This window comes from Aptenodytes patagonicus, chromosome W (genome assembly GCF_965638725.1).
Source record: "Aptenodytes patagonicus chromosome W, bAptPat1.pri.cur, whole genome shotgun sequence".
Taxonomy (NCBI): domain Eukaryota; kingdom Metazoa; phylum Chordata; class Aves; order Sphenisciformes; family Spheniscidae; genus Aptenodytes; species Aptenodytes patagonicus.
This window is the reverse complement of record NC_134981.1, coordinates 36,902,218-36,927,916: the sequence shown is the minus strand read 5'-3', so window position 1 is coordinate 36,927,916 and position 25,699 is coordinate 36,902,218. Positions and strand designations below refer to the sequence as shown.

Genomic DNA, 25,699 nt, shown 5'->3' with positions numbered 1-25,699 from the left:
TCTATCGTGACTATTGCGAAGGCACCTCGGTTCTGAGTACATTCCTTCATAACAAATCGTGTTATGAGAGCTATTAGCATTTCTATTTACAAATAAAATTCAGTCTGCAGCACCCATGGAATCAAGAACTACCTTTATGACCTTTTTCATACTATTACTTTCTACACCATTTTCTAGGAAAGAGCCCTAGTTCAGAATGGGATGCTTATGAAAAGAAAGAGCAACTGAAGGGATTATAGCCAGCAGTCAAAAACAATCTCTTTTTTGTTTTAAATTGAGACACATAGGAAACAGCGTAACTTTCCAAGACCGAATGCCTGCATCACTTTCACAACTTGTCCTGAAATTTAAGAAAACTGAATTTGTATAAACCACAAACAAAAGCCTTTTGTGCACCCAAACGAGCATGAGACTGTTTCTTTCCGCGGCAAGTTTCTCAGCCCGGGGCTGTTTCATCCCGCGGATCCCTTTCTACTGACACCGAGGTGCGTGCCCGGGGGCGCCCAGCCCCCGCCGCAAGCGCGACTTTCCTCCGGAGCTCTCCCTCCCCGACGATGCCCTTCTCACGTCAAAGTAAGCCGCGGCGGGGCCGGCTGCAACTGAGGCGACACCGCTTCCCTCCTTCACCGAGGCTGAAGCGCCCCCCGCCCCACACTAGGTGGGAAGAGCCGGGGCGGCAGTGTGGCCGGAATCGCGGAGGGGAGGCGGCGGCCGCGGGCTCCTACCTTGTTCGAGGCCATTTCGCTGACGGAGTGCCTGGTCTGCAGGGTTTCCAGCTGGTCCAGGCACCAGTCCAGCTCCTCCAGGGTCTCGCTAGCCAGTTTTTGGTAGGCCTCCTCTGCGAAGAGACAGGGAAAGGCGTACTCAGTTCGCAAGCGTTTCACAGAGCTAACGGCGAGCTCCAGCGGGTCCATCCTCCGCTGCCCGGTGCCCACACATGAGTGCTGCTCCCTCATATTGCCAGCCCGGGCACCGGGCGGCGCGGGTCTTTCCCTCCGCGGGGTTGCGCTCCTCCTCGGAGCCACCGGGGCGGCGAGCGGCGGCGCTGGCGGGTGGGGAGAAACTTTCCGCCGCCCGTCCTGCCACGCCGGGCGGGCTCCCCGCCTGCCTGCTCCGCCTCGCCCCGGGGCCGCGGCCGGCCGCAGCGCCATCCCCTCACGGGCAGCGCCGAGCTCCGCGGGCACGCAGCGGCGGAGTGAGGGCAGGCTGGGCCTACCAGCGGCGGGAAGGCGCATGCAGGGATGAATCAGCGCGGCCGCCGGCTGCGACCACCGCGCTTCCTGTTTTCGCAGCTCCGCCGGCGGTACGGCTGCTGGCGGGGACCCTCCACCCCACCCCACCCCGGTGGTTTCACACACACACACACACACCCCCCGCCGGGACACGCCGCGGGGCGGGGAGCCCCGCAAAACCCGACGCGGCCGCCTGCCCGCGGGCACCCCTCGGCCACACTGAGCGGTCGTCCCCGCTGTCCTCGCCGCTCTCCGGTTTTGCAGCTCGCGGCGTGGAAACAATAATATTTTCTTACCTAACCCACAGGGGTGTCATGAAAATTAATTGGTTCATATTTATAAAGTGTGGGGAAGATGTAAAAATCCGTGTAAGTGCTTGGGATAATGACGCCTAGCCAAAGTGCCAGCTGTTAAAGGAGTGTTCAACTACTGCAGTAATATTTGCTCTAACCCAAAAGCCTCTGTGTGTGTACAAAGTATCACATGTTGGCTGTAAGCAAAAAAGGGCTGGTGAAAGTTTTGGAACTGGACTCAGTAACACAATATGGGAAAAGGACCCCAATGATGGTATGGAAAATCATGGTGTAATCAAAATTGCTATATGTCACATTGGAGCTAACTGTCTTAAAACTTGCAGAAGTTTCACTCAGAGGGGAAGACATTCCCTTCTTCAATAACTCTTCAACAGCAGGAGATCTGTCGGTATGCAAATAATTTCAGAAAAATAATCCCACGTTTAGGGTGCGAGTCTCACCTACAAAGCATGGCTTTTTTTTGTCTGATGTAGATCAGAAGGGGAAAATGCTTCTCCACACTGAACTCAGCGCTGAGTGTGTTTTAGCCCGGGCACACTGTCTTACAAGCTGTGTATCTGAAACATCAAATTTTCAAGCTCCTGGCATGCATGCTTCTGGATCGTCTATGTGCAAACATAACTCCAAGGTAGAGAAATGTCTGTTCAGTGGGCTTGTTATTCCCATCTAAAACACCTCCCTCAACTTGTTTCACATCAAATTAACCTGATTTTCAAAATGTCAGACAAGCAAAAAATCAGGCAAACAAATTAACTAAAACTCCTTTTTAAATAAAACACTCCAGCATGGACTAGTGCCAAATAGCTCAATGCATTACTGTTCAACATCTAGGATATTAGATTCATATCTTTTTACATTTCAGAGCACATGCTCAAGAACTTCGGGTTCCTTCAAAGCTGTTAAACTTTGCATACTTGTGGCTATTGCAAAAACACTCCACAATTTTGAATAATGTCCATTCACTTTTGGAAAAAGGCAATGTGAGAACAAGAAGTTGGGATTGAGATTAATTGGCAGAACCGTTTAAAGAAAATTTTGCAGTGCTTGCCTGCATCACGATTAACCTGCCACTTCAGTGAACACAATGCTAACCAACACTCAACAAAAAACAACCCCATTGAATTGTAAACACTCTATTTCAGATGTGTCATACTTACTATAAATGCTATCTGATCCAAAAAAATTCCCCTGGCAAATAAAGTCAGGATTTTCCAGACTGTTTATCCATCAAAAGAGAATCTATGATGTTCTGCAACACAGCAGACATCACAGCTCACTAGTTCTTGAATGTGACTAGTATACTGACCTCACAGTGTAGATTTCATCAAGATCAGTACTGGAAATAAAAATAACTTTGTTTATAATATGTTTGTAAGTGTACTGCGTTAAATGCTTTTGATGAAGCGGAGATGCAGTTACTGTATGCATAGTTATCTGATGACCTTATACAATGATTTCATTGAGGATAAAATGCATAATGAAGTGAGGTAAAACGAATCTGTATGATGCTATTTTGTTGGTAGCCTGTGGCCTGCCCTTCAGCAGTTCTTGAAAATCAGATATTGAGAAACTCATGTTTTTCTTCACAAGTAAACATTATCCCTTCTAATATTTAAGAGAGTAAGAGGGTAAGGTTTTTCTGAGAAGTATGAAAACAACAAAATAAACTTGAGGGATACCATATTTAGGTAAAAGTAATAAAATGCTCAGTTTGTTATTTATTTTAAAACTATAAATATTAAAACTATAAAAATAATTTTCTTGTTATCCATGAAGCAATAATATATATTACCAACAGCACTTTACATTTAGGAATCTTTATCTACTATCCACCTTCCCAGTATATCTCAAAGCACATTAGAAAACAGAATCCATCACTCACAAGGAGGTCCCATCACCCTTAGGAGGCTGTTTCTCACGAACTCCTGTTCCCAACCCACACTTCAAGAGTCTGCGGCTCCCATGGGGACCCTGACTGACCACTCTGACTAAGGAAACTTCTGATGGCCAACACTAGGCTAAAGACTTGCTGGACTCAGCACCTCCTGCCAGTTCTCAGATTGCAGAGCTGTCAGACCAGCCCTGATAGCTTAAATGGAAATAAAAGGGTTTCTAAAATGGTACCCATCAAACAAGCACCCCCGTTTTGTTCCCACAGTTCTGAAGGGCAGAACAACCATAGGAAAGCTTTTCTAAACAGTACTGAAGCTCTAAATTTGGCCCACACTTTTGTTGTTACACAATGGGGTGGAAAATGTTGTCGAGGTTAACAGGTTTTCAAGTATAACACCCCATCACCACTAAGCTAAGAATAAAAAAATAATTATCAGCCACGCAGCTTTGACAGCCTCACAACACTGTTTCTGACCTCTGTGTTACCTCTAAGGTAGCACCCTGTAATTATTCCTAGCCAGGACTGATCTACTAATAATTTTTTTGGTATAGGCACATGATCAAGCTTGCCTTTTTTTTTTTTTTCCATATGATGAAGTCCTAAAACAGATTAACACTTCTGTAAATTAGAGGTTTTTTGAAATTTCAAAGGTTCTTTTTATAACTTATTAGGCCTTAATAAGAGGGAGAGAAATACAGTTTAACACCAGTTGCTTTAACAATTTGCATGCTATTTCATATATGCTTTTAGAAAAAAGGAAGTGACAGCAAAAATTCTCTTTACAGTTCATGGATTAATACAAACAATTCCACCACATGTAGCTTTCAGTATGGTACATAGAAAAAACAAATGGAAAGCTAGCAGAAAGAAAAAGCTCAGCCATAATCACTTGGCACTGCACACCTATTTTTTTAAAAAGGGTGTTCTACTGTCTGTTTTTATAAAAGACTTGATTCTTAGCACAGATTCTAATACAACACCAGAGATAGCTGTACTTTCATTCACACTCTTATTCGGGAATGACTTCTGTTCAAAATTTTCAAAGGGAAAAATTACTATATGGCAATAATTAGGAATAGCGTCCACTGTATTTAATAGTTCATCATGATTTTCATATACGGTGTCCTACTATTCCCAGAGAACAAAAAGCAATACTAGACTTTTCTACTAGTGCTCAAGTGTACTTATACTAACCTTTTCAGTACTTTAAGGAATTTCAGCACAGCAGAAGGAAAAGCTAAGTACAGATTCTTCATTGTTGTCTGATCAGTTGAGATTGTCTGAGTGATGCAGAGAGGCTGGAAAAGAGTTGACTCAGCAAGCACACAGCCAAGGGCTTTGACCACTGTGTTGCCTTAAAATGGGAGTGTTTTGGGGACAAGACATGGTCACAGCCAAGCAGTGGCGTGCTCCAGATAGGCTCAGCATGTGTATTGCCTTTTGGGGATGCAGGCAGCTGGAAGTAACTGGAAACCTCCAGGCTACTCTAAATGAAGACGAGCTGAAGATCTACTGTGAGACTCAGACCCTGGACAGCTTCCTTGAATTTTCTGACCGTCTTCTTGCTCTTCTACCTAGAGTAAGCTTGAAGTTTGGAGCAGCAGAATTGCTGGGCCAAGAGTTTCAGTTTCTCTTACTACTACACCATTTCAGAAAAGTCCTCTGTGGTTCAAACTAAGAATTTTTCTGTAAATGAGGATGTTAGTACTTACAGCCTTAACTGATGGCCTATATATTGAAGTGACTGACATTTTAGTCAACACTGGCACCTTCTATTAAACATAGCCATATTAACACTGGTTCAGCATAGAAATAGCATCCGTTTTCTTAGTCACCCATTTTACAACTAAAAAAAAATTAATTTTGTTTTTAGGTATTACTGAGGAATTCGTAAGTATTGTGACTCAAAAGGCTTTCTTTGTGGAATGTTCACGTCTTACTGTTGATAAAATGTACTCATGAAAGTTATTTTTGTTTAACATCTAGAAATTTGTGGACATCCCTCCACAATTACAAGTAAAACAAAATACTCTTGATCAGATTTTGGAATGATATCTGGGAAGACAACTCAGCTGCAGCAGATTTCTCAGAAACTGTTTTGAAGGTCCCACTCTGAACTCTCACTTTCTTCCACGCCAGGAATCTCTCCAAGTTTCCATTCCAGTGAAGAAGAATCCTATGTACCGGTTAGTAGCACAGACAGACTGTGTCCTAATGACCAGGACTAGTCTTCTTTCAGGATGTGATGATCTGTAGGACTCCCTCAACGTACTGCTTTATACAATGTCAGTAGCATTAGCCTTAGGCTAAGGAAACTGCCTTATCTCCTTGAACAGAAAATGTAGTAACCTCCAGGAAATAATAGGAGCAAAATGATTTCTCTCATGGTCTCAGAGAAACCCACATATGCCATATAACAATCTCTCTATACCCTAAGACTGTGTATTTCAAGGGCAAAGGTATGAACAACATGTGTTTATATTCTTACAAAACCAGGTAACAGGAAAGCTGCAGATATCTACAACGAAGTTATCAGGCTCTTGGAACAGGTCTATTATAGTTAGTTCAGAGTAAATAAGGCACTTTTGACTCTTACAAATATAGAAGAACTTCATAATTAGGCTCTCAATATGTAGTTCAGTTTCACTGTGTGGGGATGGGGATGTTACTTATGGTGGCTTCCTCTGTTTTTTTCTGTTAAACATTTGGTCTACTTCTTGGAAAAAGCTTTGGAACAAAGTTACTCATACTAATATAATTTGTTCTAAAGTCTAGAAGTATTTCTGTATTAAGTATTTGCAAATTCATCCCAAGAAACAGTCTTGCAATGCCAGAGTAGTACAGCAGACAATCAGAAAAGCATCTTTCTTTGAAGTCAAGCAGGAAAACATACGTTCAATACATAAAGCATATTTAAATAATTTACTGCTTTAATGACAGAGCACATAAAAATGTTTGCAGTGTGAATGTTTAAATCAACTCTTTGCTCTTATCAAAAATTCCACAAGGCCAAATGAACATTCTTCTGTTACCACATATCCCTACTCGGTGCTCTCTTCCCCTCTGACCGCTTTTGGCAAAGGACTAATACATTCCTTACTCCACTGCCTGTAAGAACCTGCTAGAAGGACCACTGTCACTCACTGGTGAAAGAAGTAAGCCCTGCCATCAAGCAACCAACCTCGCTCAAAATAAGGAAAAAGAGGAAAGCTTGTCTGATGTTTTCAAGTAGCAAAATGTCCTTTGCATGCATTTTTATTGCTTTCTTTTCATGAACAAGCTGCATTTTGAGAAAAGGTCTCTATCTTTTTAAATCTCTTTTTTTTCCCCAACAGTTGTAATTGTGTTGATTCTGTACTCTAAGGCTTGTTGGCAATGAGTTCAATAATGGGTTCATTGCTCAAGCTGCTTTCTTATCCTATTTCTTGTATCATACAAAAATATTTTTCTAGGTGTAAGGATGTATCCTCATGATCAGTTCCCCCTATAGCTGTAAAACAGTTTGTTTCTCAGTAGGATACTGCTGTTGATTCAACATAATGAGAGAAGTGAGAGATTTTCAAAGTAGAACAAAATTAGAGGCAACGGGCACAAATTGAAACACAGGAGGTTCCATCTGAACATCACAAAATACTTTTTTACTGTGAGGGTGACCAAGCACTCGCACAGGTTGCCCAGAGAGGTTGTGGAGTCCCCACCCTTAGAGATCTTCAGAAGCTGTGTGGACGTGGCCCTGCTTGAGCAGGGAGATCAAACCAGATGACCTCCAGAGATCCCTTCCAGCCTCAACCATTCTGGGATTCTGTGATTAAATTAGCAGTTGAGAAAATAAAAGCCATTTTGGCAAAAAGTGTGTGATTCAAATACCCATGCTGTCATGTTTGCTGTTCTATAATAGCATCTGACCCTAGTAAAAGGGATCAAAGGATATTACATTGTCCCCATCAGGATTTTGCTGAAGAGCTCAAGTCATATATATTATTCTGGGCATTAGGATGAAAACAAGAAATACAAATCACTAAATTTATGTGTAAAACTTTACTGTTAAAAAGACCTACTAACAATTTTGTTTTCCTAATTTCTTAGATCATATGATCAGAACACAAAGGAATAGCTCATTTTTGTCAAAACCCGATACAAGTCCATTAGAAACCACCAACTTCACTTTTAAGCAGATTACTGCTGGTTTTGTCTGATATGCCAATAGCTCCAAGGCCCAGAAACTCTGTTCTGTCACAAAATCTTTATTATCAACTGGAACTTGTTTAGATCAAGCTGAAATTTGCAAATTGGGAGTCCCATGTGGGAAATAATTTCAGGATCCCTGAAAACTTTACAAATGCATATTCAGAAATCACTGCAGAATAAAATAAAAATAAAGATATCTTTAAGTACCAGAACTAACAAAGTCTGTTTTCCTAAGCATTTGTGTCTCCTGGTTGATTTGACTTCTGAACTTCATGACACCCAATGGTGCAGCCTGAGCTCACACTACATTAAAAAATTATAAATGCCAAAGTTTAGAAGATGCTTCAGCTGGTCTTTGCCAAAGAAACCTCAGTAGAATTCCTGGTGTCTGATAAAATGTGAAAGCTGAATGTAAGCTTTCCAAGAGTTGTCATTCATATTGGCTCTTCTCCATCTAGATCCTCTGGTGTCTAACAAGAAATGTATTCAAACTGCCATTTTTTTTCTTAAAATACAGTGTTAATAGGCTCCTCTATAAAGTTGCCCATTTTCACATAGTTTATATTTAATAAATTTCATAAATCACTACCTCACTATCAGATTTAGCTAACAGTGGTCAATGATTTCAAAAGTTAATAGGTGGCTGTTAGTAATACATACCTATTTCTTAAGGAAAGCACTCTAAAAAAATGTCCTGAGTGTTCCTGGTAGTAATTCTAATTTGAACCAGATTTGCATGATATTGATAAGATTAATTAAATTAAATGAACTGATGGCAAGAGAGAGCAGCTGGAGACAGGCTTTATCAGGGTATTACATGGGGCCCTGGAGACTGCAGGAGAGAGGAAACCTCTCAGCCTTGCCCCAGTTAGGTAGCAGGAAGCCTGCTCTCTTTCCAACAAAGCAAACGGAGAAATATGAGAACACACAACTTCATTCATCTTCACTCCTGAAAGCAGCAGAAAGGGCAGTAGCAGGAATGAATTTTCCTCCTTCCCTTTTATGAAACTGTTCTCCTTCCCTTCATACCCAATTAGCTGGAGTGTATTTACATGGGACAAATGGGCTATGCTTCTGCACTCTTCCCTAAACTAAGAACACAGGCAACCAATAAACATCACTTTTAGCTTCAATATTTACTTAGTTTTTAAAGCTTCCCTCTCAGGTCAAGTGATGTCTGAATCAGCCTTTGGGCTAGCAGCATACACCATATCAGTGGACTCTTGTGCCCTACTAAAGATAACAGAAAAATGTGAAGTTCCTGTCTGAATAGATACTCTTGGTGGATTATTCCCAATGAGTATGTGCTGGATCAGACCCTTACTCTATAAAATCTGTAGATCATCTACTGCATCTCCTGTAAAATTCCACGCTTATCACTGCACTGCTGAAGAAGTGAATAATCTTTTTGCCTACAAATTATAAGACTAAAGAGGTGGATACTTAGTTTGCTTTTAATAAGATAATTCTAACAGAACCTTTACTGTTATCATAAATATTTTTATAATCTCTTTTGTTTTAGTGTAATTGCTTATTAATATATTCAAAATATTATTATAGTAGTGCCCAAGTGCCCCATTCAGGATTAGATCTCATTTATATATATAGATGGTGCAAATACATTAAGCCTGTGGGTCTTCTCCCCTAATTTTTTAAGCACAATCTCACTTCCTATTTATGCTGGTTTTAAGACAATACTGTTTCCACTGGTTTGATTATTTGCTTTTGCGGAGAAACACAAACACTCCTTTGAAAGTCAGATATGCCTCACTATTATATTTATGTCATAGATAAGAAACCTACAGTTTAAACTGAATGAACTGTGTTAGTCATACAGTTTCTTTACACTGGGCAATGAGTCAATCATTATTTCTGCTACATTTCTGTGTCATATTGCCTCAGGAAATTATCCCGGAGGCTACTAACCCTCGAGCTGACATTGTATCAGTCACTGTTTCTGCAGCTGTGAAAAGGCCAGGCTGGGAGAGGGTTTGTTTTGGATGACAGGTAGGCAATAAACAAGCGTCATCCAGCAAAACTACAAGACAGCTCAACCTGCTCCTCCATGCATCGAGTTGAAAACTCGACAAACACTGTGTCAGTCTTTCCCTTACAGCAAATTTCAGCTCTTTCACAATATTAATTAACAGTTCATTTCCCTGAAACCCACAGAAGGATTTTTTTCCCCTCATATTTTCTTTTAGAAGCCCCACACCAAATATTCGGCATTGATTTAAGTGGTGCCACACTCTTTCATATTAACTGATGTCCTGCCCCTAATTTTTAGGTAGATGAAATAAAAGAGATCAAAAGTAGGGTAAGAACAAAAAGGTGCAGGCAAGATACATTACAGTAATTATTAATCTACCTCATTCTGGAGCTTTTTTTTCTGAGAAAGATTGCCCAACACATTCATTTTTCCTCCCGTGGATATAGGTCCAAATTAGAACTGATGGGAAACTTTTTTCCATCCCAGAAAATTTTTGAGATTTCAAAAATATATATATACATATATATCCTACTCTACAGAAGGGTGACACCAAACTAGTTCAAAGTTTTATTAATTTTTTTCCTGAAATGCAATAAAAGAAAATCTTACCCTAAAATAGCTAATGCCCTGATTATTATGCAACTGTCCTGGAACAGACAGGGTTCAAAATTTTGTACTACAGTTTCCCACATCCTGTGTGAGCATCCTGAATGCAGGGTTGTTAACTATTTTTGAGGTGGGTCTTGATTTTTTTCTGCTCAAGTTCTTCTGATATGGATAAATAATACAAAGGAAGCTTCTCCCCTCCTAGCTCTGCAAATGATCAGTATCTCTGTGGTTCAACTCTTTACTTATTTATACAAAGTGGAGCAGCTCCAAGAGAAGATACTGAGATGCATACCACAGCTGCATTGTTTGAGATCCTTCCCTGATAATGAAGATGGGGAGGTACTTCAGCCTGGGAATGCCCTTGTATTGCTATTCTCTAACACTCTCTAACGGAGCTCAGAATTTTTTCCCAGAGTACACTTCAGTGATACCAGTACACTTCCACAAAAGTTTTTGGGTTTTGATAATTATTATTTTCTAGTGAAAAATAAAAGTAAGATTTCTGAACCTCTGAAGATAATCAAATACATTTGGCAGTCAGTCTGGGATCTGAGCAGAGGCAATTGCTATAGGTTTCATAGTGCTACCTGGGGCTCGTGCAAATTTGCCCTGAGTATGAAGGAGCCTTAACAAGCTCACTAATGATTCCTCAGCAGTGCTGCAAAAGGAAACTTGGCACAGTAAAGAATCAAAAACTTGTTTCTCAAAATGTTTGATTGCTTAACAGCAAGAAAGAGCACTGTGGAATAAAGATCTGTACTTCGTGACTCAATTCATCATTAAAAGCACGTTGTCCTTAATCCTAGGACACTCATCTATGCAAAGAGCTGATTTCAACATGTCAACAGGGGTCTTTTTGAAAGATGAGGTTTGTTCATCATCTTTTAAGGTTATCTTTATCAGGTGAGCTAGAGCTGTCCCAATTTCAAAACATCATGTCTATAAGTGTTTCTCATCTACATGTGTTTCAAAGGAAATACTGGAACATACCTAAAGAAACACAAATAACTGTATTTTTCACTATGGATAACTTCTTTCCTCTTTGTGCACAAACCTGTAGCTGGACCCTATGGCTCTGTCCCAATATCCTACACAAAAACTGCACTCTTCTGGGATACAAAACCAAGCAGAAATCCACAGTCCACAGAGCTAAGAGCAAAACCATTGAAGTTCTGCAACTCAAGGTGTGAATATGAAGGCAGCAGGAAGATACAGACATTGGAATAAGAGAGTAATCAGTTGTCCAGTCCTGGGAGATCTGGTAAAAGTAATCCGTGGGTTTTCTGCCAGCAGGAAGGGTTTAATCAAAGGAAATCTCCTCTGTTAAATGTTGTCAGGAAAAAAACAGCTTTTTCCAAATTCAGATGTAGTCTACATGTTTTATTCTGTTCCACCTTCTACTAATAACCTCTCTAAACAGATAAGTATTTTGCCAATAATTACAAATATTTTTTCCCATTAGCAATTTACATGACAATTTCTAATTTTGTACATTTACATAACAACATTTATCAACATTTACTATAGCAAGCTTGACCTTAATAAAGACTATTTCTTGTTGAAAGTCAAAAAAGAATCATTCATAATCAAACAGGATGGCTGCTTGTTGCCCGGGCCATGACAGTCTGGACTATGGCAATTGCCAGCGGGTCCTTGACAGCAGTGCTGTGCAGCTCTCTCAATTTTAAAGCAACTTGAAAGGGGCCATTATTACATTTTGAAAGAGGAGCAAATTGCATTTCTTTTAAAATTAATTAATAATAGTGTTGAATCTAATAAGAACTTTAATGCAGTACCTTCCTTTCATGGTATAAGAGTGGATTAACAAACCATATCTAAATTATATCCATTTACATTACAGTCATTTTGCTCAACACTGACACACAAGAGTAGCAGCATGGCATTTACAGATTAGTACAGTGCACTGTAGAACTGATTAAAAAAAGCTATATAGAATATAGGACCTACCTGAAACTACAAGAGCAATTTAGCCATGAAAGTTTTTCCAGGCAAGCCAGTCATGTCTACAAACACCAACTTCATATCTTGACAAATATATCATAATATTTTAAACTGCCAACCATGGAACTGCCTTCTAACTACCATAGGTCAGTGTTGATTTAGAGGAAAGGACACCAACTACTGATTTAGCAGCACCTTCTCCCGCTGCATGTTCCTGAACATGCTGTGTCAATGTGGCCCAACATGACTCTACATTTCCTTTGAGACCTGACAAGTTCAAACCTTCTGGTAAAATGGTTTTATTCTGCTTGGCAAAGCTTGCTTAGTCATCAGTTAGAACCAGTTTCAAAAGCATTGGATGTTTCTTCATAGCATTTTAGCTAATTTTAAATTAACTAGATTTATGTGTGCAGTTTGATAAAGCAAGTGACGCTTTATCAAGTGGTGGGCAAATCAGCACTGGCTTTTTGGTTTTGGTGGGTTTTTTCAGAATCTATTTAGCAACTTTCCATGTTATGCGAAGTTTGTTATGATATGGTGTTCAGGTCACAGGAAGTTTAACTAGAGCTCAGTTTCTTTAATTCTTGCTTAGGAACAAGAGAAGTTTATAAAACAATAGGAAAAAGCCTCAAAAAAGAGGCAGCACAACAGACAGCTCTCAAGACTAAGCAATGTCAGTCATTGCTAAACAGGTTCTCACAAACCTACATTTATTATACCTTCATTGGTATTTTTGTATTTTCTAATATTTGTTCATTAGTTTTAATTCACTAGCATTTTTGTATTTTTATATATATATATTCGTATATATAATTAGTCTTTTCCATGCTAGTCATACTTTCGAAGACCTCTATCATGTGTGATAAACATTTTTATGCACCTGAGCACATTTGTCCTTCCAAAACCTGTATTAAATTACCTGATGCTCAAACATGGACCATGGAGAAACGTTCTCTTCCATCTCGGCCCAGATCTGCTCAGTAATAGCTCCTTGCTATAAATTACTAATGTCCCCACATTGCTGATAGAAAAGATTTAAGAGAGCTAATATGCTTGAAACAAAAAGAGCTAAGACAGCTCAAGCAGTTTAAATTGCTGATCTGAGATAAATTAGCTGATTTTGTCTGGAGCATATTAGGAAGCATGCACAGAAACTACTTCACTGCGAGATAAATTTGGGCAGTAACTTTTAGCAGCCTGTAGTAACCTCTGTGATGAGAACCTGAAAGAGGGCATCTGCCTACAGCTTTAAATAGTGATATTTCCCTAAAAGCTCAAAAAGAAAACAAAGACTTGTGGTGCTCCTGAGTTCTCAAGTCTCAAGACTTCAGCTTGAGAACTACACTTGTTGCTCTATTCATTCAACTGTTAAACGGAAAAGTAGTTACTTCTCACAAGCTGACACAATGAACGTTTGGTAGCTTTACTACAAAGTTGTTCCTGCAACCCCATAAAATCTCTGATATATATACTTTATTGTACAGCTATTTATTCAGGAACTATTCAAAACATTTTCTTTCTTGCATAATTCATCTATATTGATAGAACAATTCTTGGTTAAATCTGAGACTACATGAAAAGAGTGAACACCTTTTATCCTTTCACCAGAATTACCTTTAAAATTCAAAATATTTTTTTGTTTCACAAACCATCTCTACGATCCAGAAAAAAAGTATGAAAATCAGGAAATGAAACTTTCTGAGACCTCATCTATACACCAGACCTTTGGCTACATGCAAAGACACATATTGCTTTAGTACAAATGAGTGGAAGCAATTCACAAAATACTTATTTTTTTTAGTTAGTCCATGGATGTCTGCCTACGTTTAAATCTTTTGGTCAACCTCAACCAAACCTAACAGAGGTGTACAGATTTCAAACATATTAGATTCTGGCAAGTTTCTTGAAAATAAGTCACCAACTAAAGGGAAAATCTTTATTAATGCCTCTACTGAGCAAAGCAATGTAGAGTGTGCTCACTGTACCTGTAGAGCATACAGAAGCTGCAAAGGAGAGAGGGCTATGCATTGATAGGGAAAATTTACACTGGAAGTTGTATCTGTTAGAAACAAAGGAATCTAATTGTCAGAAATGAATCCTTAGAATATCAAGCTTTGCAAAGCCTATTGCTCACACAACTATCTGTGCTGATATGCACATAGAAGGTGCCTGGCTTAACTCTGAGCTCTCACTGAGACTTCCCTCACAAGAGAAAGAAGGCAGTTAGGAGGGAAAGGGATCTTTTTATTTACAAGCTGATAAAATATGGTAAAGGAAAACATGAGAAAATATGGGACCCAGCAACAGCATTTATAGTCACTTTTATTTCCATGAGGAAAGTAATTCCTAAGCAGATAAGGTATTTTCTCCATTTACTATTGTGTTTAGTGTTGGAGAGGTGCAGTTATGATAGAAGTCAATTCTCTGAAGTAACAGATACAAGAAAATGCAGGAGCTGGCTGTACTTTCTGTACAAAACTGACCGCCTAAGTAATTTTGTGGTGTTGGTGCTGAGAAGCCAAGAACCAGTGGTAAAGAAAAGAGAGTATAGCCATTGTACAAAATACAGCCTTTAGTTTTAAAAAACAAACCCAAATACCTAACTCAAATCCTAATTTAAGGTATGAGTGAATGGAGCTTCTAAAGAATCTTCTCATCTGACAAAAAAATTGGAATAAATTGAAAAAAAGTACTTGTAATTTTAAAAAGATTTGTAAAAGGCAGAGAGGAATCACCGCCCCCTCTGTACCCCTCCCAGCGGTTACTGAGAGGCTGTTGGTGGGATGTCACTCTCGTGCTTGGCAGCCCTCACTTCAGTCCCAAAAGTATAACACAAAATAACACAAAGTTTGTATCTATCATGCTTCCGAGAGTGGATCAAAAATAGTTTGCAGAGGATAATATAAAAGACAAAGAACCTTTAATAAGTAAAAATCAAAGCAGAAATGGAAAAAAACAAATACAATGTAAAAAATAAACCACAAAATTGAACCATGGAAGTAATCTAAAACCTTTTTTTTTTTTAAAGAAGGAAAAAAAAGAGTAACAATTTTAGTCCCAGTAACAAAATTCACATGTGGACTTCAACATTTCCAGTGACTGCATTTTAAAATCAAAATAAAACATCTTGAGTTCTGGCAGCCAACACCATATTTCTCCTGAAGCAATTAGAACATCAGCAGCTGAATGGAGCAGAGCTCCTTTACACGTTACTGATGAAATCAGCCCATGTAAGGGAAACACAGTCTTTCAAATTTTGTCAGGGAAGAACAGACATTTTAAAATATTTCCATTTAAAATGCAGGTATTGGAAATTTTCCAGTTAAGATAAAATTTTTAAACTGTATTATGTATCTCATTTATATTTTAGGGACTTCATCTTTAAACTTGGGTAAAAACGCACTACTGCCAATTGTTTTTTGAGGGGAGAGAGACTGAATAATGTGGAAGAGGAATGTGATAGTGTGTTGGTTTTGGCTGGGATAGAGTTAATTTTCTTCATAGTAGCTAGTATGGGGCTATGTTTTGGATTTGTGCTGAAAACAGTGTTGATAATACAGGGATGTTTTTATTATTGCTGAGCAGTGCTTACACAGAGTCAAGGCCTTTTCTGCTCCTCACACCGCCTTGCCAGCGAGTAGGCTGGGGGTGCACAAGAAGCTGGGAGGGGGCACAGCCGGGACAGCTGACCCCAACTGGCCAAAGGGATATTCCATACCATATGACGTCATGCTCAACAATAAAACTAGGGGGGAGGTTGGCGGGGGGGGCTGCTGCTCGGGGACTGGCTGGGCATCAGTTGGTTGGTGGTGAGCAATTGTTTTCGTTTGCATCACTTGTCTTTCTTGGGTTTTATTTCTCTCTCTTTGTTATTTTCCTTTTCATTGTTGTCATTATTATTATTATTATTTTATTTTATTTCAATTATTAAACTGTCTTTATCTCAACCCACGAGTTTTCTCACTTTTACCATTCCGATTCTCTCTCCCCCATCCCGCTGGGGGGGGGAGTGAGCAAGTGGCTGTGTGGTGCTTAGCTGCTGGCTGGGGTTAAACCATAACAGATAGTTTAAAATCAGCTATTGCGTGAACTAACAGGTACTTTTTAATATGAGATATAAAGACAGTGAAAGAACAGATTAAGAAGAAGCACAACAGGACAGGTGAGCAACATTCTTCCAGCAAGAGACAAATAGAAATAACTTCCAGTGAGGGCAACCCAAACTCATGGTATCCTTTTAATTGCAAAGGAAGCTCATGCAATACGTGAAGGAAAGAGAGACCAGCAGTCAGCGTATCTCCAAAAGAGTAAGAGGAAGCTCCAATAAAAACACATGGATCCCTTAATTTCTGCCTGCTTAGTCTCTGCTGGGTACCTGTGCAATAAAGAATTAATGCTAAAGGTCCTTAAAAGAAGTATCTTGGTTTTGATGGCAGCATACATACTAAGCTTCCTGTATGTACTAGAGGCAAGCCTCCCAGGGGAGGGTTTAAAAAATATCAAATATAGTTTATGATGAACATTTTGTTTGATTGTTTTCGAAGTAATTGTTGAAGATAATGAAATTCAATGAAGTATATATGAACTGACTGAAAAAGAATAAGATTAGCTATAAAACAAGAAGAGATGCACAACTTGGCCAGATTCCAGAATGAGACAATGAATTTTCTGAAAGGGAAAAAGAAGAAAAATGGAAAAAGTTCTAAACTTAAAAATAGTCATTAGATCATAAAACTTTTCAACAGGAAAAGAACAGCAGTTAAAACCCCGTCTCAAGTGAATTCTTGGGCAAAAGTCCCACTGATTGCAACATCCAGAATTTCACTGAAGGGTCACTCCATAGAGTTGTCAGGAGTGACAGCAGGAGTGATGAAAAGAGGTGGCAAAATGACAGTGCTGGTTGTGTCTTCTTTTTTTAGGATTTGAAAAATAAGCTGCTACTCTATAGCAATTTGTTTACACCTCAAATGACCCTTTTTTACTAAGGATATCCAACAATTACCATCCATCATGCAACTAATGTTAGCTCCAGTTGGATATAACTTTTTTTTTTCCTGAAAGTTATTGAAAAATAACTATTTTAAAGGCGACTTTTGGAAAACTTCCCATGAGAAATATAGTGTACAGTGCACATTAGCATGCAGAGTTGCTTCTTGTACCTTCTGAAAATTGCACATCATACCTTTGTGGGGAGTTTCAGACTTTTGACATTCAAAATTGATTATTTCAAAAGGAATGTTTACTTAGTAAAAACAAACTCGTAGCAAGCTAGTACAAGTAAAGTAGCTGAAACTTTTGCCATAAGAAATACTAAATCAGGCTTTGATTATTAGGTAAACTCTCTTAACCTCTGTGACATAACTAATGTAGCACACTAAATCGCATCTTTATGTTAATAGATTTGATAACCTGTTTTAACCTTAAACACAGAACAGCGCTCTGCTTTAAATTCCATTTGGTTTAGTGTAAAGAAGGACATTTGTTTTTTTTTAAGGCAAGAAGAGTGTTTTATACTCATGGGTATAATTTTAACACCTTATCCTCCAAAACACAGTAAGTCTCTGCAATGGAAAGTATAGAAAAATAAAGGGCTACATCTTAGCCAATAGGTAGATATTGATCCCCTGCCTTCTTGCCACCAGGTAGAAAGAGGGGACCTACGCGACGGGAGGGAATGGAAACAAGTCCCTGCTCAGGGTGCCAGGCGAACCCCCGCCCGGCCTCCCTCACCTTCCCGGTTACGTTTACACAACAGATATGGGGCCCTGGAACTTGAGGGCCAGGCAAACGAGGATGTAGACAAAGGTCCATCCAGGGGGTCGCCTAGGGTGAGGCAGTCAGCCCCACGCATTATGACTGCCGCTGCTAAGAAAAAAAGGAGGGTAATTGTCATAGGCGATTCCCTTCTGAGGGGAACAGAAGGCCCTATATGCCCACCAGACCCATCCCACAGGGAAGTCTGCTGCCTCCCTGGGGCCCGGGTCAGAGACATCACTAGGAAGCTCCCTGGTTTGGTACGGCCTTCCGACTACTACCCGCTGTTGGTTATACAGGCTGGCAGTGATGAGGTTGCAGAGAAAAGTCCTGCAGTGATCAAAAGGGACTTCAGGGCACTGGGGCGACTGGTTGAAGGATCAGGAGCACAGGTAGTGTTTTCCTCTATCCCTACAGTGGCAGGGAAGGATACTGAAAGGAACAGGAAAACACGCCTGATCAACACGTGGCTCAGGGGCTGGTGCCATCGGCGGAATTTTGGCTTTTTTGATCACGGGGAGGTTTACACGGCACCGGGCCTGCTGGTGACAGATGGAGTCCAGCTGTCTCACAGGGGGAAAAGGATCATTGCTCACAAATTGTCAGGGCTCATTGAGAGGGCTTTAAACTAGGTTTGAAGGGGGAAGGGGATAAAACCAGGCTCACTAGAGATGAGCCTAGGGGTGGCATGCTGATGCTGGGGGTGAAATCGATAGCCCAGCTCAAGTGCATCTACAGCAATGCACGCAGCATGAGCGGCAAACAGGAGGAGCTGGAAGCCATTGTGCAGCGGGAGAGATATGACTTAGTCACCATCACAGAAACATGGTGGGGCGACTCTCATGATTGGAGTGCTGCAATGGATGGCTATAGACTCTTCAGAAGGGACAGGCGAGGAAGGAGAGGCGGTGGGGTGGCCCTGTATGTTAGGGAGTGTTTCGATTGTCTAGAGCTCAACGATTGTGATGAAGATACGGTTGAGTGTTTATGGGTAAGGATGAGGGGGAAGGCCAACGAGGCAGATATCCTGCTGGGAGTCTGTTATAGACCACCCAACCAGGATGAAGGGGCGGATGAAGCGTTCTACAAGCGGCTGGCAGAAGTCTCTCAATCGCTAGCCCTTGTTCTCGTGGGGGACTTCAACTTCCCGGACGTCTGCTGGAAATACAACACGGCAGAGAGGAAGCAGTCTAGGAGGTTCCTGGAGTGTGTGGAAGACACCTTCCTGACACAGCTGGTAAGTGAGCCTACCAGGGGAGGTGCCTCGCTCGACCTGCTGTTTACAAACAGAGAAGGACTGGTGGGAGATGTGGTGGTCGGAGGCCGTCTTGGGCTTAGCGACCATGAAATGATAGAATTCTCGATTCTTGGTGAAGTAAGGAGCGGGGCCAGCAAAACCGCAACCATGGACTTCCGGAGGGCGGACTTTGGCCTGTTCAGGACGCTGGTTGAGAGAGTCCCTTGGGAGACAGTCCTGAAGGGCAAAGGGGTCCAGGAAGGCTGGACGTCCTTCAAGAAGGAAGTCTTAAAGGCGCAGGAGCAGGCTGTCCCTGTACGCCATAAGAAGAATGGGCGGGGAAGACGACCGGCCTGGCTGAATGGGGAGCTCTTGCTGGGACTCAGGAAAAAAAGGAGAGTTTACCACTTGTGGAAGAAGGGGCAGGCGACTCAAGAAGAGTACAGGGATCTCGTTAGGTCGTGCAGAGAAGAAATGAGAAAGGCAAAAGCCCAGCTAGAACGCAATCTGGCCGCTGTCGTTAGAGACAACAAAAAATGTTTTTACAAAGATATTAATGACAAGAAGAGAGCCAAGGAGAATCTCCATCGTTTATTGGATGCGGGGGGGAACATTGTCACCGAGGATGAGGAAAAGGCTGAGGTACTCAATGCCTTCTTTGCCTCAGTCTTTAACAGGCAGAGCAGTTATCCTCAGGGTACTTGGCCCCCCGAGCTGGAAGACAGGGATGGCGAGCAGGATGAACCCCCCATAATCCAAGAGGAAGCAGTCAACGACCTGCTACGCCACCTGGATGCTCACAAGTCTATGGGGCCGGATGGGATCCCCCCGAGAGTGCTGAGGGAGCTGGCGGAGGAGCTTGCCAAGCCGCTCTCCATCATCTATCAGCAGTCCTGGTTAACGGGGGAGGTCCCAGATGACTGGAGGCTTGCCAATGTGACGCCCATCTACAAGAAGGGCCGGAAGGAGGATCCGGGGAACTACAGGCCTGTCAGCCTGACCTCGGTGCCGGGGAAGATTATGGAGCGGTTCATCTTGAGGGCGCTCACAAGGCATGAGCAGGACAACCAGGGGATCAGGCCTAGCTAGCATGGATTCATGAGAAGCAGGTCCTGCTTGACCAACCTGATCTCCTTCTATGACCAGGTGACCCGCCTAGTGGATGAGGGAAAGGCTGTGGATGTGGTCTACCTGGACTTCAGTAAGGCCTTTGACACCGTCTCCCACAGCATTCTCCTAGAGAAGCTGGCGGCTCATGGCTTAGACAGGTGTACTCTGCGCTGGGTCAAAAACTGGCTATACGGCCGGGCCCAGAGAGTTGTGGTGAATGGAGTTCAATCCAGTTGGCGGCCGGTCACGAGCGGTGTTCCCCAGGGCTCAGTTTTGGGGCCGGTCTTGTTCAATATCTTTATCAATGATCTGGATGAGGGGATGGAGTGCACCCTCAGGAAGTTTGCAGACGACACCAAGTTGGGCGGGAGTGTTGATCTGCCTGAGGGTAGGAAGGCTCTGCAGAGGGACCTGGACAGGCTGGATCGATGGGCCGAGGCCAATTGTATGAGGTTCAACAAGGCGAAGTGCTGGGTCCTGCACTTCGGCCACAACAACCCCATGCAGCGCTACAGGCTTGGGGAAGAGTGGCTGGAAAGCTGCCTGTCGGAAAAGGACCTGGGGGTGTTGGTTGACGGCCGGCTGAACGTGAGCCGGCAGTGTGCCCAGGCGGCCAAGAAGGCCAATGGCATGCTGGCCTGTATCAGAAATAGTGTGGCCAGCAGGAGTAGGGAAGTGATTGTGCCCCTGTACTCGGCACTGGTGAGGCCGCACCTTGAATACTGTGTTCAGTTTTGGGCCCCTCACTACAAGAAGGACGTCGAGGTGTTAGAGCGTGTCCAGAGAAGGGCAATGAAGCTGGTGAAGGGTCTGGAGAACAAGTCTTATGAGGAGCGGCTGAGGGAACTGGGGTTGTTTAGCCTGGAGAAAAGGAGGCTGAGGGGAGACCTCATCGCTCTCTACAACTACCTGAAAGGAGGTTGTAGCGAGGTGGGTGTCGGTCTCTTCTCCCAAGCAGCAAGTGATAGGACAAGAGGAAATGGCCTCCAGTTGCGCCAGGGGAGGTTTAGATTGGACGTGAGGAAAAATTTCTTTACTGAAAGAGTGGTTAAACATTGGAACTGGCTGCTTGGGGAAGTGGTTGAGTCCCCATCGCTGGAGGTATTTAAAAGACGTGTAGATGAGGCGCTTAGGGACATGGTTTAGTGGGTGGTGGTGTTGGGTCGACAGTTGGACTCGATGATCTTAGAGGTCTTTTCCAACCGCAATGATTCTATGATTCTATTCTATGATTCTATATCACTGATTTTAATAGGGGCACACTGATTTACTGCAGCTGAGGATGTGACCTGTAGCTTGCATTTCTTTACACAAATGTACTAAAATATACAAAAACAACTGAATTCAAACTCATGAGTAAGTAGCTAAATAAATACGTGAAAATAGTCAAGCAAACATGACAAGCCATGTGTTTCTGTGAGATTAGACAAGTGGTCAAGGTACTGAAATGTGCAAGGCAAAAATGAGTGCTTCAAATAACCTGCAAAGTTGTCTCATAATAACACAAACCTTAAAATGGTCCATTTTCAACATAGAATGGGTTTCACAAAGAACAGTATATTGGTGTTTTTTAAGAGGAATCATAATCTCTTTTTTCAAATTGTATGCCTATTCCTTTAGGAAATCATTTACTTTGACAATTTTTTATTATAAATAATTTTTTGAAAATAAAACAAACAAATCAGAACAAGGGAACCAGTTCCCCAAAGCAGATCACTGAATGGCTGAGTGCTGGCTGCACTATCTTGTCCCAGCTTAAATGGGGCTGCACTTTTGAATTCAAAAATTTGTTAAATCCTGTGTACACCAAGCCCTAAGACGTTAGGTATTATAAAGATTCGACCTCCTTGCTGTGTGAAAATCCATGCATTGGATCGTGCAGTGATTTCCCCTCTGTGTGGGAAGAGTACATCCAGCATGCTGGGGCACACATAACCCACATCCTTGGACCCTGTTTTTGGCGTGTCAGGAAGTGGAAATGGGAAGGACAGATGGGATTTATAAAACCATAGAATCATAGAATAGTTTGGGTTGGAAGGGACCTCTAAAGGTCATCTAGTCCAACCCCCCCTGCCATGGGCAGGGACATCTTCAACTAGATCAGGTTGCTCAGAGCCCCGTCCAACCTGACCTTGAATGTTTCCAGGGATGGGGCATCCACCACCTCTCTGGGCAACCTGTTCCAGTGCTTCACCACCCTCAGCGTAAAAAATGTCTTCCTTATATCTAGTCTAAAGCTACCCCCCTTTAGTTTAAAGCCGTTCCCCCTTGTCCTGTCGCAACAGGCCCTGCTAAAAAGTCTGCCGCCATCTTTTTTATAAGCCCCCTTTAAGTATTGATAGGCTGCAATAAGGTCTCCCCAAAGCCTTCTCGTCTCTAGGCTGAACAACCCCAACTCTCTCAGCCTTTCTTCATAGGAGAGGTGTTCCATCCCCCTGATCATTTTCGTGGCCCTCTTCTGGACCCGCTCCAACAGGTCCGTGTCTTTCTTATGCTGAGGGCTCCAGAGCTGGACGCAGTACTCCAGGTGGGGTCTCACCAGAGCAGAGTAGAGGGGCAGAATCACCTCCCTCGACCTGCTGGCCACGCTTCTTTTGATGCAGCCCAGGATACGGTTGGCCTTCTGGGCTGCGAGCGCACATTGCTGGCTCATGTCCAGCTTTTCATCCACCAGTACCCCCAAGTCCTTCTCGGCAGGGCTGCTCTCAATCCCTTCATCCCCCAGCCTGTACTGATACCGGGGGTTGCCCCGACCCAGGTGCAGGACCTTGCACTTGGCCTTGTTAAACCTCATGAGGTTCACACAGGCCCACTTCTCAAGCTTGTCCAGGTCCCTCTGGATGGCATCCCATCCCTCTGGCGTGTCGACCGCACCACTCAGCTTGGTGTCGTCTGCAAACTTGCTGAGGGTGCACGCGATCCCACTGTCTATGGCATGGATGAAGATATTAAACAGTACCGGTCCCAATACAGACCCCTGCGGCATGCCACTCGTCACCAATCTCCATCTGGACATTGGGCCATTGACCACTACCCTCTGGATGCGACCATCCAACCAATTCCTCATCCACCGGACAGTCCACCCATCAAATCCATACCTCCCCAGTTTAGAGAGAAGGATGTTGTGGGGGACCGTGTCAAAGGCCTTACAGAGGTCCAGATAGATGACATCCGTAGCTCTTCCCGTGTCCACTGATGTAATCACTCCATCATAGAAGGCCACTAGGTTCGTCAGGCGGGACTTGCCCTTGGTGAAGCCATGCTGGCTGTCTCAAATCACCTCCCTGTCCTCCATGTGCCTTCGCATAGCTTCCAGGAGGATCTGTTCCATGATCTTCCCAGGCACAGACGTGAGGCTGACTGGCCTGTAGTTCCCCGGGTCTTCCTTTTTTCCCTTTTTAAAAATGGGGGTTATGTTTCCCCTTTTCCAGTCAGTGGGAACTTCTCCGGACTGCCACGACTTCTCAAATACGATGGATAGTGGCTTAGCAACTTCATCCGCCAGTTCCTTCAGGACCCGCGGATGGATCTCATCGGGTCCCATGTACTTGTGCACCTTCAGGTGCCTTAGATGGTCTTGAACCTGATGTTCTCCCACAGTGGGCGGCTCTTCATTCTCCCAGTCACCGCCTTTGCCTTCTGCGGCTTGGGCGGTGAGGCTCGAGTACTTGCCAGTGAAGACCGAGGCAAAAAAATCATTGAGTACCTCCGCCTTCTCCGTATCCGGGGTAACCAGGTCTCCCGTTTCGTTCCGGAGAGGGCCCACATTTTCCCTCATCTTCCTTTTATCCCCGACGTACCTATAGAATCTTTTCTTGTTGCCCTTGACGTCCCTGGCCAGATTTAATTCTATCAGGGCTTTAGCTTTCCTAACCGGATCCCTGGCTGCTCGGACAACTTCTCTGTATTCCTGCCAGGCTACCTGTCCTTCTTCCACCCTCTGTAGGCTTCCTTTTTGTGTTTGAGTTTGTCCAGGAGCTCCTTGTTCATCCACGCAGGCCTCCTGGCGTTTTTGCCTGACTTCTTCTTTGTTGGGATGCATCGCTCCTGAGCTTGAAGGAGGTGTTCCTTGAATATTACCCAGCTTTCTTGGGCCCCTCTTCCCTCCAGGGCTTTGTCCCATGGCACTCTACCAAGCAGATCCCTGAAGAGGCCAAAGTCTGCTCTCCTGAAGTCCAGGGTAGTGAGCTTGCTGTGCGCCCTCCTCGGTGCCCTAAGGATCTTGATCTCCACCATTTTGTGGTCACTGCAGCCCAGGCTGCCCTTGAGCTTCACATTCCCCACCAGCCCCTCCTTGTTGGTGAGAACAAGGTCCAGCATAGCACCTCTCCTCGTTGGCTCCTCTACCACTTGGAGAAGGAAGTTATCATCGACGCATTCCAGGAACCTTCCGGATTGCTTATGCCTTGCCATGTTGTCCCTCCAACAGATGTCGGGGTGGTTGAAGTCCCCCATGAGGACCAGGGCTTGTGAGCGTGCAGCTGCTCCTATCTGTCTATAGAGGGCCTCATCCGCTCGGTCTTCCTGGTCAGGTGGCCTGTAGCAGACCCCCATCGTGATGTCACCTGTCCCTGCCTTCCCTTTAATCCTGACCCATAAGCTCTCGGTTGGCTCCTCATCCACCCCCAGGCAGAGCTCCATGCACTCCAGCTGGACATTGACATAGAGGGCGACACCCCCTCCTCGTCTCCCCTGCCTGTCCTTCCTAAAGAGCCTGTATCCCTCCATCCCAACACTCCAGTCATAGGAGCCATCCCACCACGTCTCCGTGATGCCAATAAGGTCGTAGCCCTGCAGGCGTGTGCACGTCTCTAACGCCTCTTGTTTATTCCCCATGCTACATGCGTTTGCACGTAGCAACTAGTTTGGCAGAATCCCTGACCTTGGTTCAGTGCTGGTGGCCCCGCTTGCTCTGCTACTTCGCTTGCCAGGTACAAGTAGGGCTGTGAACTGCAGCTTGGGCTGCCCCAGTGCATCTGGCACATGGAGTCACAGGAAGGGAGAGACCGTGGTGTTGTGCTGTGCGCTGGGGAGCTCACAGTAGGAAGATATGTCCAGTGTATGAAATCAGACAATCTGATTTCCTCCTCTGGTCAGGTTCGATGAATATGGTTACAATTGAAGCCAGGCCACATGCATCTTTCAGTCATCAGAGTTGTGCATTTTTTCCCTCCTGTCAGGGGTATTTCTCCTACAAAATTTCTGTCCTGTAAAACTCTGGGCACAACTCTTAACTTCTTTTGGGGTCCAGGTGTTTCATGACCACCATCATTTGTCTCAGTCAGAGCTTGGTCTAATTTATAACATGGCAAAACAATAATTTAAAAAATCAATAATTTTTTGATTGAAGGAGTTCTGTTTTGAATGGGAAAGCAAAGCATATCAGCTACCTTATGCTGGATCAATTTT

The 25,699-nt window shown here is 43.2% G+C and overlaps 1 protein-coding gene across 1 annotated transcript in view; it reads right to left on the bottom strand.

Annotated features, from left to right (window-relative positions):
• LOC143172032 (3',5'-cyclic-AMP phosphodiesterase 4D-like) overlaps window positions 1–25,699 on the bottom strand; it is a 462,605-nt gene that overhangs the window by 95,442 nt on the left and 341,464 nt on the right. The window contains exon 6 of the mRNA XM_076361252.1: window positions 726–838. Within this exon, the coding sequence (XP_076217367.1) occupies window positions 726–838 (113 nt within the window). The remainder of the gene's footprint in view (window positions 1–725; window positions 839–25,699) is intronic.